At 40.7% G+C, this 17,678-nt stretch overlaps 1 protein-coding gene across 1 annotated transcript in view; it reads right to left on the minus strand.

Annotated features, from left to right (window-relative positions):
* SLC17A6 (solute carrier family 17 member 6) overlaps positions 1 to 14,546 on the minus strand; it is a 41,684-nt gene extending 27,138 nt beyond the window's left edge. Inside the window, exons 1-3 of the mRNA XM_006063309.4 lie at positions 13,657 to 14,546; positions 10,799 to 11,051; positions 9,073 to 9,191 (exon numbers count right to left, since the gene is read on the minus strand). Coding sequence (XP_006063371.1) covers positions 9,073 to 9,191; positions 10,799 to 11,051; positions 13,657 to 13,742 — 458 coding nt within the window. The 5' untranslated portion in view covers positions 13,743 to 14,546. The remainder of the gene's footprint in view (positions 1 to 9,072; positions 9,192 to 10,798; positions 11,052 to 13,656) is intronic.
* Positions 14,547 to 17,678: the final 3,132 nt, after the last annotated feature.

Raw genomic sequence — 17,678 nt, forward strand, 5'->3', positions numbered from 1 at the left:
AAGAAATTTTATACCTGAATGATCTACCTCACATTGATTGAAAAGCTCTTCTGATATTCATTCACCCCCTCTCCACTTTACATGATTAGAGTGTCTCTTCTGTGTTGCTATGCAATAGAGCTGGCTTTCTATTTTCCCCCATTTTAATATAAAAGCTAGATTTCTGGATTCATTTTAACTATGAGTTAGGAGAAGGTTGTACTCTACAGTATCATATGAGTTAAACAGCCATGCTACTGCTTGACTTCAGGAGCTCAAAGGAAATATTTATTTTTCAGGTTCAATTTTTATAACACTTTTGTCTTTTGAAATTCCACTGTAGTATTTTGCAGGTGGGTTTTCAATGTCTCACCATAGGTTAAATGTTAAACTGTAAACTGTAAATAGTAATGTATTTCATCTGAGAATATTTTAATGAATTGATGATTATAGAATATACATTTAAGATATTATTTAATGTAATTAACCAATTACACATTTGTAAAATTAATCCAATTTCTGATCCATAGCCTGAGTTTTCCATTTGTTTTGTTTTTTGCTTTATAATCCATTTCAATTAAGAAACTCATGTAAGGTCTGATGACAGCTTCTTCCAAATAAAGGTGAATAATGTGAAGAAAAATAAATATTATATTTTACATAAAAATATTTTGTAGAAATAAATTTCCCCAAATAAACATATTTTCATTTTAAAATAACTTGCTTAATTTTCTGACTTGTAAATGTACATTATCAATAATATCAGACAATATTTATATCAGTATATGTAATATCAGGCAGTATATTTATATTAGTATTATATATAAAAACAAGCAATCAATGCAAATTCTAGCAAATTATACTAATTTTTTAGCAATGAACTAAACTAAAATATTGCTTTATCTGAAAAATAGTCAATATATGTAATCATTAATTAGATAAATATTGATGAACTTGAAGTTCCAAGTAGTAAGAGGACTTCAGCTAAAATTATATTTTATTCTGTTTAAGGCCTTTGTCCTTATAATTGGCAACTAAGGTGCTACCTAAAAAAAATCCACTCCTGGTGTAAATTTTGGTTGAGGGAAAAAAACCAAAGAAATATGCAAAAGTAAATATAAAAAAAATCTTAACTTTTCTATGCCTGAAGAACAGGATTAGAAACTAATTCATGCTCTAAATGTATCAAAGAGCATCATTACAATATCTGTGAAATGAAATAACAGCCATTTGCTTATTAAGATTGCTTTTCAAAATGATGAACTACTTGAAAGCTACTTAAAATTGTTTTCCTCATGATTTCCTTTGCAGTAAATGACATACTAAGATGAATTTGATTTGCTTATTTTCAAGTTAAAACCTCATTTTACTTGTTTCTCCTGTGTTATACACATACGTACACACACACACACACACACACACACAGCCTCCAGTGTTCTTAAAGTGATTATATGTAAGAGAATATAATCACTTCATACTGTAAGACAAAAAAAGAGGAAAGGTGTGTGTGTCTGTGTGTGTGTGTCTGTGTAAGTGTGAGTGAGAGAGAGAGGATGTTCTATATTACAAACAGATTACCAGAACTGAGAAACATACAGTATCCCTGATACAGAAACATCTGAAAAAGCAAATGCAGTTGCTGAAAACCAGCATCACAACCTGCCTGATGATTAACATTCAGTGTGACCCACAGTGAGTTCGCTGTGAAATTCCCAGTCATCTTCTTTTTTCTATGACCCATAGTCACAAACAACCTCACATATCAAGCCCACCCGACAAGTATTTGCCTGGAAGAGGTGACAGGAACACTGGTGACTTGTCATTTCTACAGATGATATCTATTTTCCTGGAATCAATCAATCAGTTTCCATTTGGGCAGGGGCTTGTCACTTAACAAGGATCTAGTGTTTCTCACCCCAGGTGGGGCACTAATCCTCTTGGAGAGGATCTGTAGGAATAGACTGAGCCGGCTGTTTAATGGATTTAATCTAATCAAATCAGGGCTTGGGTGCCTCCCTTTGTCACATCTGATGCTCCCATTCCCAAATTAAAAAAGGAATACACAAGCACAAGCCAGCCCTCTGGGTCCCTTGGTACCTCATTATGTTGTAAAAATGACTTCATCACTCATGACAGAGAAATTAGACAGCCCCAACAGTGGCATATGGCAGCGGGAGAATCATTCTACCAGCTGCCCACCTGACTCTCCTCCTTCAAAATCATGTCCCTCCCCCCAGAGGCTGCTTCTGCACTGCAGTAGTAGAATGTGGCAGCCGCAGTGGAAACCAGACCTAGTAAGGGCGGGAGGAGAAGAGACTGGAAGGCGAGAGAAGCCCGTGTCAGCAAACCACATGCAAACCCTTAGGGACCCCTCCTCCCCAATACATCTATTCATCTCCTGAAAAGGGTATTTCTTTTGTCAGAAGAAAAGAAGGCCTTTTCTGCATTGCCCCAGATACCAAACCTATAGAGCCCACAATGGGGAAATGGCTAGATGTTTGATAGGCAGCCAGATGACTGAAATAGAGATAGTCACCTCTGGCCCTAAAGGACTGGATCACTATGAACCAGTTCTCTCATAGCAAGATGGTGGTATTTTGCAGCAGGCTTTATAGTCACAGTCTGAATTATTTTCTCACCAAAAGGAATTTGTAAATGCTTCTCACTGGAAGAGTTAAGAAACTCCTGCATGCAATCAGTGATGCAATGGCTAAGTAAGTGTAGAAAACAAAAGATGATAGACAGGTGAGAGACAGAGAGAGAGAGTTAGGTGATGAGATTTAAGAATCTATTTCCAATGCTTATTATAATAAATATCTTCATTATTTTATTTTTGTGAAAGAAAATGACAGAATAGTACCAGTAACATTATTTCTTTCTGGGCTTAAAGTATGAAGGCATTGTGTTTAAAGTATCTTTGTTCCTCTTTCTGAAAATCATTCTCACAAAAGGAGTTTTCATAATCAGGCAAGCCAGAATATTTACCTAAAGTATATCAAATTCCACTTTTATAAATGCAAATGCACATTAGTAAACAGTTCTATAATCCGTACATTAGAATTTGTTAATTTTTAAGTATTAATCCTCTCTTCTTTATAGCAGTAGTACAAATTGAGCTGTATCAATTAGAGTTGCAAGCAAGAACCTCTTTCTTCTAGACAAAGGGTCTAAACTATCCCAGTCATGCTCAAATCTCTACAGTCTTCTAGAAGCTCAAACTGCCAAAGGGCTGGGTCAATAGAAAAACTTCCAAATACCATGGTTTTTTCCTCCAGAAAAATCACACTATTTGTCTAAGTCATTACTACGTATTTGCCTTTTGCAGGGAAAAGAACAGAATCACAGTGTTATGGCTATATCATTTGGGAGCCAGTACACACACACAGATATAGTATGTTTCTCCTGCCACAAAAATCTAACAATCCCTGGGGCTTGCTAAAGGCTTCTCTCTCTAATTCATGGATTTCTGTCCTGGATTTAGGGTATGATAGATTATAGGCACTCATTCAGAGAGTAGAGGGCTCAACTTGCTACTGAAAGTGAATATTGCAATAAACCATTTAATATCAGGCAGAGATGTCAACTTTCAATGCAGAGAGAGGTTGTAGTCATGTGTTACTGGACACCTCAGTTTTAATCACAATCTCTTTGTGGCTTTGAACAAGTCACCACCTCCCTGATTTTCTATTTCCTTTCCCAATGGATACAATGAGAGGATCAAATGAGTTGAACCCTCAGTTCAGTTCAGTCACTCAGTTGTGTCTGACTCTCTGCGACCCCATGGACTACAGCACGCCAGGCCTCCCTGTCCATCACCAACTCCCAGAGCCTACTCAAACTCACGTCCATCACATCAGTGAGGGCATCCAACTATCTCATCCTCGTCATCCCTTTCTCCTCCTGCCTGTAATCTTTCCCAACATCCAGGTCTTTTCAAATGAGAGTTCTTTGCGTCAGGTGGCCAAAGTATTGGAGCTTCAGCTTCAGCATCAGTCCTTCCAATGAATATTCAGGACCGATTTCCTTTAGGATGGATTGGTTAGATCTCTTTGCAGTCCAAAGGACTTTCAAGAGTCCTATCCAACACCATAATTCAAAAGCATCAATTCTTTGGTGCTCAGCTTTCTTTATAGTCCAACTCTCACATTGATACATGACTACTGGAAAAACCATAGCTTTGACTAGATGGACCTTTGTCGGTAAAGTGATGTCTCTGCTTTTTAATATGCTGTCTAGGTCTGTCAAAGCTTTTCTTCCAAGGAGCAAGTGTCTCTTAATTTCATGGCTGAAGTCACCATCTGCTGTGATTTTGGAGCCCCAAAATATAAAGTCTCTCACAGTTTCCATTGTTTCCCTATCTAGTTGCCATGAAGTGATAGGACTGGATGCCATGATCTTAAGTTTTCTGAATGTTGAGTTTTAAGCCAACTTTTTCACTCTCCTCTTTCACTTTCATCAAGAGGCTCTTTAGGTCTTCTTCACTTGCTGTTCTTTCTGTTATCAGGAGTTCACTATATGCTACAGATACATGTGATGGTCAGTTTGTTATCTGAATAAAGAACTGTTTTCTCTTTAGCAAAAGTCAAGTTAGAAACCCAAGAACACCTGAAAAGATAAAATGTTCCACTAGGAACTGAACTCTCTTTGAATAAAGGGTAGGGGTATGGGAAATAATCTTTAATTTTTATCAGAGAAGTCTAACCTCAAACTTTTATGGATTTCTCTAAGCACATTTATAATGCCTGGCTAGAATTCAAAGATTCCATATACCGAAATTCTATAATCCCTATACTGTTGGCTAAACATATATTTTAAGACAGCTGTTTACAAGCCTTTACATGAGACTATGAATAATATGTATGGGAAAATAATTTTAAAGGCAGAAATCTGATATGAGAAAAGAGCTATTTTTACCACAAGAGAAATAATCTTTTTGCATTACTAATTCTTAAGGCAAATTTAAACACAAGTGATACTGAATGATCAGGGCTTTTTTCTTTCATTTTTTTCTGAATATAAAATGCTATTAGAAATAAGTAACAGTCAACAATTATTGAGTACCAGGCCTGCTTAGTCATTTTACACATATTCTCTTATTTAGGCATCATGATAGTCCCAGCAGGTAAATAGTTTAACTAACTCCTTTTACAGAAATACAAACTAAGGCTCAGAGAGTTTAAATAATGTTTCATGCCATTCGGCAATTAAGTAGTACATTCAGGAGTCTGAACACAAACCTATTGGCTTTAGAATCTATAGTTAAAGTGTGAAACACTTTGCTGAGATGTTATTTCATTTACTCAACAAGTATCTATCATAAGCCAGGCACTCTTTGAGATGCTAGAGGTATAGTGGTGTTAAGACATGACTAAACCACCTGCACTCATGGAGCTTACATTTTATTGTAGAAAAGCAGTTATTTCTTAGTTATAGATCACTAAGAAAAATAGTGGTATGATAGCTGGCAGTGGTGCTACATAAAAAATTAAAGCAGAGTTGGGAAATCAGGAGGACAGGAGCAGAATAGGGAATGTTTTTAAATAGAGCTTAAGTAATATTTCCACCTAGACAGAGGCAAGAATAGTCTCTGTGAATACAACATCATCCACTAAAAACATAATGTTGACCACACTTCCTTTGATAAATCTGACCTTCTTTGGTTATGCCTTTGCAAAAATTCTGTTGTTTCTTCCATTAAGTCATTGACCAGGCTCCTCCTCACTCTCTAAATGCAAGATAAAGATAGTTTTTAGTAATTTCACATTTGTAAGTATCTGAGTTACCATGAGCCCTATGGTCTTATTGTTTAAAGACAAAATTAATTTGCCCCCAATACTTTGTAATCACTGTATTAAATATGTTCTCATCTAAAAACATTACAGATTTTGTAAGAAATCTTCCTTTGATTCCCCACTTCAAAACCCTCTGTAGAGGGAATTGACAAAATTCTCCTGTCCAGGGTGTGCAATAGCTGTTTAAGGAAAGGTAAAGGAAATAATGATTCAGGAGCTTTCCTGGAGACCCAGTTTCCTTCCCCCCACAACTCCCCTACCTCTTCTTCTCAATGAGCAGAAAAGCAAGAACTGAGAATTGGACCAGAAAAAGAACCAAGAAATCTGTATTCTGACCAAGAGTGGGGCTGTTTTTGCTTAATTCATAAAATGGAGAAGCCAAATCATTGCTGTTTGTTTTTCATTGAGAAATCTGCCAGGAGGTGTAACCAGAAGCACTTCTCTCTAGGGGAGCTGTCTCCACACGCGTCAGTTCCTTTACTCCAGTTCCACCCACAACAGTGATGGCAAACACTTCCAAAGAGAGCTTTTTTTACACCAAGAGGGAAAGGACTCTGTCCCCAGCATCCCACTCAAGGGAAAGCTTGTTCTATTATTAAATGATCTGTAGGGAAGGCAGAATGGGTGCACAATGCTTGTAGGTGGAAAATGGGTCTTGGTATGCTGCTTTTGCTGTTTTGAAAATGGAAACATACATCTTTCAAGCCAATTCTAAAAATTTCTAAAACTTTATGTTAAAAAAAAGTCTTCTAAGATAAAATTCTATGTAGCATGTACAGGAGTAATGGACATTTACCAACTAGTCAATGAAAGTGTCTCTGGGTGATTAAGTTATGTATGATTTTTATTGTCCTTTCTTTTTAGTATACTTTTCCTATTTGATATGTAACACTTTTATAATCAGAAAAGGAAATGTTATACATTTTAAAACCTGTTTTCACAAGAGGTTTCCAGTGTATATTTCTCATTGTATGCTTTTAATAATATTTTTAAAAATATTAAAAATAAAGCAGATAATCAAAATCTTAAAAAGTGAGCAGGTTCACTTTCTTATCTGTTCACAATATTTTACAAAAAATTTTGACTGTTTTCTCTGCCTTGGAGAACACAAAACATTGTATATGAAAATATTGTTCCTCTCTCCTAATTATCTACTTAAAGATAATGTGGTTTTGGATCCAAATGAAAATTCTAAACTTCAGGACATTTTCTCTTGAGGAAAATCTTCAAATAAATTAGAACCTGAGTCAGCATCAGACTTGTCTTTACTAGACATAACACAAGTGATAACAATGAGCTTGCATTTTTTTTTTTAACCTAGAAAAACCTGTTTACTGACCCCCCAGTGTTAGAAAGAGTGAAAGCTAAAGCATCCCTGATGTTTTTTCCTGGCAGGAAAATGTTAGCATTTTAACATTTGGCAAGCTGAAGGTTTTGACTCTGAAAAAAACTTAAAGGCATAGCCATTATATTTTTATTTCACCTTTTATTGAGTTTCCTTTTTTTTTTTTTTGGTGAATTTATGCATGGTTTTCCACTGAAGTGAAAAATATTTTACATATGTATGTTTGGGGTATCTTTCTGGGAAATTTATTTTGTTTTGGAAAATATTTTTAGGAAAAAATTATTGGCACTGCATTAGGGATATAAAAGTCAAAATGTAACATATTTATTGCCAGTAATATTTAAGAAAATATTCCTTTAAATTTTTCTGCCTTATGTCAGTTTTTAAAATTTATCTCATCCATAAAATAGGGTTCTCTACACAGTTAATAATTTTCAGTTTAAACTGATACCATTTTTAAAAGTATATATTTTTTATCCTATTGAGCCTGAGTATTAGCCATCACAATGTTAAGGTAAAGACAGTATTCAAGAGGCATTATTTCTAGTCCATTGCACTCTCCTCTTAACATTTTGAGAACAAAAATCCTCATCCTAGGGGCATTAAGCCAAAAATAAATTCCCAAGAATCTCTCCCTAGGTCTTGGAGATGACTGAGAAATTTAGGGCAGGAAAACACCTCTCCTGGATGGGACTGTAGGTGACAAAAGCCAGGGAAGGGGCTTGGGAGATGTCACTGAGGGATGCTAGACCAGTGTAGGGAAGCAGAGAGGACATCAAGACTAGAGAGTTGCCCAGTTCTAGATTACTTCCCAGGAAAACTTAACCTTTGGAGGGGAGGGAGAGAGGTGAAGTCCTAGGTATAGGCTCTGAAAGATGACCCAAAATCTTTATTTGGGGTCTCTAGGCAGTGAATGGGCTTCCCTGTTGGCTCAGAGGGTAAAGAATCTGTCTGCAATATGAGAGACCCGGATTCGATCCCTGATTGGGAAGATCCCTGGAGAAGGGCATGGCAACCCACTCTGGTATTCTTGCCTGGGAAATGCCATGGATGGAGAAGCCTAGCGGGCTATCCCCCACGGAGTTGCAAGAGTCCGACAAGACTTGGCGACTAAACCACCAACCACTATGCAGCAAACCAGGAAAGGCAGGAGCATCTGCTCTTTCTCAGCTTAACACTTAGATTTAAGGATTACTTATCGTAATGCACACAATGAAGCAAATGAAGCTGGTTCTCACCGTCGGAGGGCCAGGCTATGCTCCTTGACACCCCCACCCCATCAGTCGTTTTGCCTCGCATTTCAGGGTGCCTCTGCAGGTGCCGGCAGGGGCACTCTTGAGGGCTGGCGCTAGGACCCCGGCCGCCGTCACCACCGCAGCCAAGCTGGAGGCCGCTGGACGCAGCTGAGCGCCTTCCCCACCCCGCCCCTACTCCGCCGAGCTCATTAACAGGTGGAATCGCACCCGGGGCGCCTGAAATCCCGCCTGGCTCCATAGAAACAAATCCGACAGACCCAGAGCACCATCTGGGCGGGCTTTCGATGCGCCCTGCCAGGAGGTCAGCATCACACGGAGCCGTGGTACCCGAGGGATGCGAGGAGCGGCTCGCAAAGACGCCCCCACCCTTTGTGCACCGGGCGGCACTGTCTCAGCTGCCCGGCTCCCCGCCCGGTCTCAGCACCTACCAGGCCTCGGGGCACGTCGACCATTTCACCAGGAGCCGGTTACACCCGCGCTGGGAGGGGGCGGCGGTAACCTGCACCCACATCCTTGAGGGCGCCTTATTCTGGAAGGAGGCACCATGTTCCAGTCCCGAGAGTGGATTCCAGGGGACTAGGAGACCTCGTCCGGGAGTTCCCCAGTCCCGCGGGGCTCTCGCCCCGGCCCCAGCTTCCGCTACCCCTCGGGGGGTATAAATCCCACCTCTCTGCGCCCCCTTCGGGCCCCGGAGCTTTACCTGTTGGCTGCCAGCCGAGAAGCGATGTAGCCGCCCGGAATCTGGGTGATGATATAGCCCCAAAAGAAAGAACCGTGGATCATCCCTACGGTTTCCGGGTCCCAGTTGAATTTGGCTTTCTATGGAGTAGGGAAAAAGGAAACAGGTGGAGGGAGATCGTTTAGTCAGGGCTTTGGGCTGGAAATTCACGATCAGTAGTTCTCTGCCGAACGGCCCTCACCGCCCGAGGTACTCCCTGACTTCTGGTCGTGGGGATGGCTTAATGTTCGTTTCCTAACAAAATTAAATCTATACCTTCTTACAGAGAAGAAACGCCTCTTTTCACTGAAAAACCGTGCTCGTTTGAAATGGATTCATAGCGAATCTGGGCGCCTTGATTTTGCTCCCCGACGTCTGCCTAGCAGGTCGGATCCTCTCTATGAATGACGAGCCGGCAGGGCTTGAATTTTGGAAATGACTCTCCACGAGGAGATTCTGTTCGCTGTCGGGGGACAGAGACACCTGACGGGGGTCCATGTAGCTCAGGCCGACCTGTTCGGCTGCAGCGGTGGAATCGCTGGGAGAATGGAACCCAACTGGGAAAAAGCTGGGGAAGAGGGGGTGGGGAGCTTGGGATGGAACGCGCGGAAGTCGGAGGAGCTAGTGGGAAGGATGGTGGTCCCTGTAAAGTGGGAATGGGCCTGGGCCATGGCCAGAAAGATTTGGAAAAGCGCAGGGAAACCGGGGGAGTCAGTGGAGACGGAGGTGGCGCTCAGGGGTAGTCTGAAGAGCAGGAGAGGGGTGTGTCTGAAGGTCCGGGCCTAACTCCGCCCTCGCCAGCGTGGCTTGCCATCCAAGGTGAACCTTACGGTAAACCGGGGCTAACTATCCGAACAGGAAAGGTGAAAGAGTCCTTATTCGGCGTGGGAAACTGGAGACCCTTTTTCTGCCCCTTTGAATAAAATTCTGAAACCAAACGCCCTTCGCAGGATCTCTAAGAATAACCCAGGGCCCATCAGCGCTCACAGTATCCCATCCACAGCCCATCCCGAATTTATCATCCCAACCCCCAACCCTTGTTCTACCAGACTTAAATTCACTCAGGTCTCTTTACTGGAAGTCTCCGGACCCGCGGCTTTCTGTGACCTTGACTTTGATCTCCTGCCACCCTCTCTCTAGGCACCACTCAACGCACATTGTAAGATTACCGGCGGGCGGGACTGGATTCCCGGTGACCCAAGCTCCTCTTTGTCCGCCAGTCAGGGCGGCTCCTAAAGACCTCTCGGCTAAAACTGCCCATAGGTGTACACAGTTGCTTTGATTCGTTTTTCGGTTTTGTTTCATTGTGATGATTAAGAATGTTGGGCGAGAATTGTAGGGAGTTGGGGGAAATAATAACTGATCTGCTGCTCTATTCCTCCGGGTAAAAGAAAAATAGTTCGATTTAGATTTTGCGGACGGTATTGAGGATCAACTCCTTGTATGAAATCTCTATCTTCAAAAAGCTATTGAGCTTTTTCCACTTTACTATTTTCCACTTTGCTTGGGAGAAAAAGAAGGCCCAGAGAACAGAAGCGGCGTGCTCCAACGTGAACAGGGATCGATAACATTGCCTCGGCCTCATCTAGAAGGTCAGGGCTAAAGGGGGGCCTTGAAGGGGCAACCACGCCCTCCGCATTCGGCGGGGAGAGCGAGGCTCAAACAGGTGAAGTGGGTCTGCGACACCACCGGGCCAGCCGTCGCGTACCTCCTTGATCACCTTGCCCCCGCGGTGGATGGTGCTGTTGTTGACCATGTCCACAATGGCCACGCCCAGGTTGCATCGGATGCCGAAGGAGATGCAGAAGCCCAGGCCGCTCATGATGGCGATGATGTAGCGACGCGGCAGGCCAAAGCACGTGCAGTCGCACAGGGGCGCCTTCTTCTCAGGCACCTCCAGGGGCTTGCCATCCTCCGTCAGCTCGATGGTCTCCCCGGCGTCCTGCTTCTTCTCCAGCACCCTGCGCGGCACAGCATGGGGAGGCAAGGACGCTGGGGGTTAGGCACCCCCTACGCCGGGACCATTCCCAGTTCCCGGAACCCGTCATATCTGGGGGAGGGGGGCCCTGACCTCCTTCCCCACCCTCAGGAGTTAGGGAGCTGGGGCCACACCAGACTTCAGGGACTCCCGGGCTCCCTCCCTGCGGCCGCCTCTCTTCAACTTTCAATATTTTATCTTCTCTGGCAGCCAATCCCCCTTCCCTCGGGGATTCACCCCACAGTGCCTTGATTCACATCCATCGCCTGGGCCTGACTCTCCTGTAGGGTCTGCAGTTTGGAAAAGAAGGGTGACCCGAACGGCTCCTTCTCAGCACCTGTGTAGACGCCTCCCAACCGCAGCGCTCTACCCGAGTCGCTTTCATACAGCCTCCAGTCTCCCGAGGGCTGCTCCGCGGCGGCAGGCCCAGGTACACTTCTGCACCCGCTTACCCCTTCCTTTCCGACTAAGTTAAACCCCCCAGACGGAGGACGCCGGGATATCGTCCCCGGCTGAGCCCGGGAGCCCCCGGGGACCAAGGCCTGTCCCGTCCAGTGCCCACGGGGAGGTCTGAGAACGCTCCGTGAGTGTCATGCCCTCTCCCTTCCCGTTCCTCTAACCCCAGGATGCCAGTTCAACGTTCACTCTCCTGTGACACAGCTTACTCTTTTCCCTCTTTTTACTCGAGTTTGAAACAAAGGCCTCCGCTGCATATGGCCGACACCAAAGCTTCCTACTGCCAGAACATGAATAATTAATTATTCACAATCTTGCGTCATTACTATCTCAGTTACAAACACCAAAAATGTCCTGGGCCTATTTCCAAAGACAATGCGACTCCCAGATACACGAACGCGCCCCCAAATCAACTCTGGGAAGATGTCCCACATCAAGGTAGCAGATACCAGATTTACGTTTCTGTTTGTGTGTTTTTTTAACTTATTTAGTGTTTCACAAGATTTCACCCCTCAGATTCAATCGCTCTGGGCTTTGTCCTTGGGGGAAGGGGAAAGTAGAGTGATGGAATGGTTTAACTAGAAGCTGATAGTGCTGTTCTGGTCCACAGTATATCCGTGAAATTTCTATTAAAAAGAAGAGGAATGTGAAGGGTAACACATCGTGAACCTTTGAGATGGATATTTAAACAAAGAACCTCTCCGTTTACAATTTGCAGATATTTTCCAATCCACCATGTATCTTGCCACACAGAATCATTTTCATACACATGGAGAAAGCAAAATAGATCAATTTCAAGAATACCTAGCTTGGGAGACAGCTGCTAAGCAATTTGAGGCTAATAGGAAAAAAAGTCAGATTTGCAAATTCTACAAAATATAAACTGGGGAATAGATCATAAAGCTAACTGTAGCTATGTTAGTACTTAATCCTTAAGTCTAATTCCAGCATTAGAGCATATGGCAATGTATTTATTTTAGGAGAGTAAAATTCCATTAATGAGATTTTTTTTTTCACATTGGCTTCATATGCTCATATATGCAAAGTTAAACTCTGCACCTGAACTCCCCCCTGATGGCAGTTGGGCTGGGAAAGAATAGCTCTTTCCAGGGCATCTGTGGAACTGCAGGGCCCTTGCAGTATTTACTGCCGCATAGGTGCATGATGGTGCCTACAAGAAGCCCACCAGAGCTGGAGAGATTGGGAAAATTGGGATGTGCTTTGGTCATTTTCTTTACATTTCCTATACATTTCCAAAGGCTTCAATTTATCAAGTTTGAAGATTAGCACTCTCTTAGAATCGTTTCTCCTTTTGTTTCTGTCCTTTCTTCTTGATTTTGCTCCTATTATTAAGAAAAGGTGCATTTGTGTCATATTCTTGAACAGATTTAAAGTTGTAAAATTTACAGAATAGTACAGTGACTACAGAGAGGATTTAAATTTTTAAGTCGTTTCTAATACTTCCAAAGTCATTTGGCTGATTATTATTATGGCTCTTCTTAAAAGCACTGTGATATTTCCCACACAAGAAATAGACATCTAAGAGAGATCAAATAATTAAACATACATATACATTGTTTCAGATTTAAAAAGAGGAACTGCTTCTGCTATCAATTATTGATATATTTTGATTATTCCTTCAGTACAGAAGGAAGGTTCCACTGGGGGATTCTCCACTCAAGTGGTTTTGAAACTAAGACCCAGCTTTCTTTCTGCTACTACTCTTTAGAATTTTATTAATTTTTAGGTGGTTGTGTTCTTTATTTCTTTTTCTGCATTAAAGGAATTTAATTTGGTGTCACTATAAGCAACAAAAGAAAGGCTCTTTAAACAGGTGCAGGTCATTTCTCAATTGTAAAAAGGATAAATCCTCAGTAGGAAAGGATAAGAATCTGCAGGTACCAAAGCAAAAATCACACACACACACACACACAAACAGCAGACAGGTTAATTTAGTGCAACATTCCTGAATTAATAAGTAGGTTTCCAGAGCAGTCTCACTTCAGCAATGAGCAAAAAGAAAGATTTTCCGATCGTATTACAATCTCTAAGCAACCAGGGTTTAAGGAAATAGCTCTGCAGATTTTTTTTCCTGCTGAGTCCCAGGCAAACATAGGTTTGCTTTCCCTTACCTGTAGATCTGGCCGAGGGATTTTCCAGCAAAATTCTTTAGCCCCTCTTTTCCTGGGGTCAAAATCCTTTGTTTTACCGACTCCATTCTTGCAAAGCTTGGTGTCGGCTCTTGCCAGATTTAAATAGAGATCGCTATGAAAGGCGAGAGTTGCGCATATTGTCTTAATCGCTTAAGGTAGTTGTAGGTTTTTTTTTTTTTTTCCTCCTCAGAAGAATAGCATCGGTGTGCCTCTTGCTAGAGTGCGAGTGAGAGAGGGGAGGGAGAGTGAGAACGAGAATACAACAGAATAGCTGCATGCAACCCACGGGTTTCCTAATAGGAGAGTTGGTAGACACAATCAGAAAGTCTCATTGGAAGGGGAGGATCCGGTGGCAAAGGGCGCACGCAGTGCCATGGTATTTGAGCGGGTGCAGATGAGTCCTTGTCCTGGAAGTCAGTCCACTTGAAAACAATGTAAATCCTCGGTTTTAAAAGCCTTGTTGCTGACAAACCCTCTGCCTTTCTAACGCGGGTGGAAATATCACAGAACCCTTGTGTAAGGACGAAGTCAAAAGAATAGTACTTTTTAAAATGGTGCCTTTGCTGTAAGGAGCAGAGCACTTCCGAAACTCATGGGAGCATCTTAGGTCTCAGGTGAGCGATGCTGCTGTTAGTTTTTCCTTCTTGCCCATGATCTCCTCCCATCACGCCAGCGCAAACTCTGCTCTGCGGTAGAGTCGAATTAAGATGGAGAAAGCTTGCTGCTCTTTGAGGACGTGAGTAAATAACAGATACACTGTTCTGATTTGGGCAGCGTCAGGGAAGATTTTTTTCAGCACCGCTGACAGCGCCCGCCTGGGCGCCTCTTGGCAAATGGTTCAGCACCACGGACAGAGTAAGTCTTCGGAAAAGGGGCGGTTTCTTTTGGCTGGTCAGGTTGCCAACTTTCTAGGGGAACTGGGGGAATGGCCCTGACCAAGAACCATACTGGGGATTCAGGAATGGATGCTATGGAAACCAAGTGAGATGTCATCATCGCCAGGGTTTGCAGGGAGAATGGTGCATTTAGCTCTGCAAGGGAGAAAGATTTTATTAAAAATTGACAACTTACTGCTAGTTTGCTACATTTTGCCCAGCATGCTGTTGCCAACTCTGACTGTTTCGGGGAAGGAAGATTACAACATATTTTACTTATGTTTGTGGAATTTGGGACACCTGGGCTCCCTTTGATATAAATTATATATATACAAACTGCATAATTATATTGTTCATGTATTTTGTTTTAACCCCTGATAGGTAATAGGGGGGAAAAAAAAGGTAGAAAGGAATAAAGAGAAGGAGGAAGCAAGAAAGAGGAATAATAGAGACAGAAGAAGGCAGAGAGAAGGAGAGAGAAAGAGAGAGTAGAGAAATTTAAAAAAAAAAAAAAAAGAATAGTTGTTCCTCAGTGATCTTGGTTAAATAAAAGACAAGCGGTTTAATATAAATTCTTTGGAACTGTTATGCCCCTTCACTTTTAACTAATTTTCAGCACACACACTACTAAAATATCAATATATTGAGGACATTTGTGGCTACACCTTGTGCTTTTAAACAAATTATTGCTGATGATATTTTCAAGATTTATTTTAAATTACTTACAATCTTTTCAAATATAAATTTTTTATCTTGTAACATCTTCTTCTAAAGCAGAATTACAGAGACATTCATGAAAGACATTTGCTCTCAGGTATGTAAGTATGGCACCAATGAATCTATTTCATTAAGCAAAGTGAGGAAACTATGCAAGATTAATGTTAATTATTAATGCATTTGACATGAATCACAAACTTCTTAGATGTAATTCAAGCAAATAGTTACAAAACAGATTGTCCTTGAACTACATTCTCAAAGTCAAAATCCTTGTATTTCCTTTAAACCAACAGGGGGAGTAGATTTTTCTTTGGGATTCTGGTACCAAATCTCAGAAATATGGATCTAAATACAGAATCATGTAAGAATATTCCCCAAATAGGCCAAGTAATACAATGAATATGCATGTACTGAATGGATAGTGGAAAAATTTCAAAAGTAGCTGAAGCCATCTGCTATTATTAAATTTAACATTTATCAAATTATATTTTATTAAGAATTATAATAAAGAAAAGGATACTGGGGGCATCTTTCTCTTATTTTGATGTGCATATATATATATATATACAAATGCACATCAAAATGAGTATACTTATTGTATACCAAACAAGATTTTCCTAAAACTCTGAAATGCCTCAAAACAGTATCCATCCCCAAAGGTGATCAACTATAAAAAGAAGGGGGGAAACATTAGACTACCTTCTTCCAAACAAACTACCTTCTTCCAACTCATCAGGACTTGACTCATCTAGTGCTTTTCAAAGTACCTGTTTTTCAAATCTTTCATGACCAAATTCATAAAATTTAATTCATTTAGGGATCTCAGTGATCTTGAAATTCCAGAAAATTATATACAAAACAGAAGTCAGATAAATATCTGTGAAGTTAAGATGGTGATATAAAAAACGATTTTTCTAAGAATTCCTGCCTAAATTTCAGCCCAAATGACTAGAGATCTAAGTCACTGGCAAACCTGATTGCTGAGTGTCATATATATGAGACACATCCAACACAAAAGCATTGTTTGTAGTGTAAAATAATTACATTCACCTCATTGAAATCTTTGTCATTTGGTTCTCTTCTCCATTCTCTTGATGAAAGGGTAAGTGTTTGAATCAGAATTACTGCTAATATTCATTTATTCATTTTAAAGATAATTATTTAGTGCTCAAAATTTCACTATGTTCTGGGACTGTTCCCTGAAAGATCTCACAAACTGCATGGGAAATAGACACATAAATACAATTACAACAATTTATGGGTGAAATTGGACAAGTTAAGTAACCCAGCCTGGAAGTGAAAGTGTACAGAAAATATTTCAGGAAGTGATGTTTCCTTGTCTGTCTTAATACTTGAAGAGAAATTTAGTTCTATAAAAATGATGAGAGTCCAGGAAATTGGGTGGGGAAAGATGATGGCACTTAGAGAGATCTCAGCTGAGGGGTATCTTGAGCAAATTCATAAACAAGGGGAAAATGTTGTATGTGAAAAATTACAAGAATTGTTACTAGACTACCATTTAGGCTATTCTTAGGTTAATAGCTACACCCAATATAAAAGACATGTATTCAGATATTACTTATTAATCTGAAGAAAATGACATATTTTCTTCATTCATGCTCCCCAAATCCAAACATTAAATATGTACCTTTGTGATCTTAATATCACCAGCTTTCATTTTATGCAAGGAAATGTTCATAGTTATACAAATGGTATTAATTTAGGAATACTGAAAAAGTCTTCCATCTTCCATTCTCTGGACACCTTCCCTTACCCTTAATATTCCATCCAATTTTAGCCTTTGAATTGCATTATTAGACAATTCTTCTAAGAGAATTGTCCCCTTTTTCCAAGCACTGTTATCAATAAAAGGAGGTTTCATTGACTATAACTAATGTGTGTAGTGTTATAATTTATGAATGACTTTCATTTCATTTACATGATCTCATTTACTCTTTATAATGATTCTTCAAACTAATTTCATTCCCATTTTTTTTTTTTTCCAGTTTACTGAGGAGGGAAATGAGAGTTAATGATTTGCCTGAAGTTATGAAACCAGTGATAAAGAAGCAGCGTGGATTAGAGTAGTTTTTCACTACTTAAGGTCTTGTTAAAATACAGATTCTGACTCAATAGTTCTGCAGTGGAGACCAAGGTGCAGCAATTCTTACAAGTTTCCAGGGCTGCACCCCTGGATCATAATTTGAATATCAATGGTGTAGAATAAAAAATGTGAAATCAGCTGACTGTGTTTGGATCCTGGTTCTGCTGATTATCATCCCTGCAACTCTGAATCAGTTACTTAGTTTTAATAAACTGATTTCTTATTTGTAAAAAATGAAGGCTTGCACATAATCTCTATCATCCCTTCTACATGTAAAATTCTATGACTTTTTCATTAATTTATTC

The sequence above is a fragment of the Bubalus bubalis genome, chromosome 5 (genome assembly GCF_019923935.1).
Source record: "Bubalus bubalis isolate 160015118507 breed Murrah chromosome 5, NDDB_SH_1, whole genome shotgun sequence".
In the NCBI taxonomy this organism is placed as follows: Eukaryota; Metazoa; Chordata; class Mammalia; order Artiodactyla; family Bovidae; genus Bubalus; species Bubalus bubalis.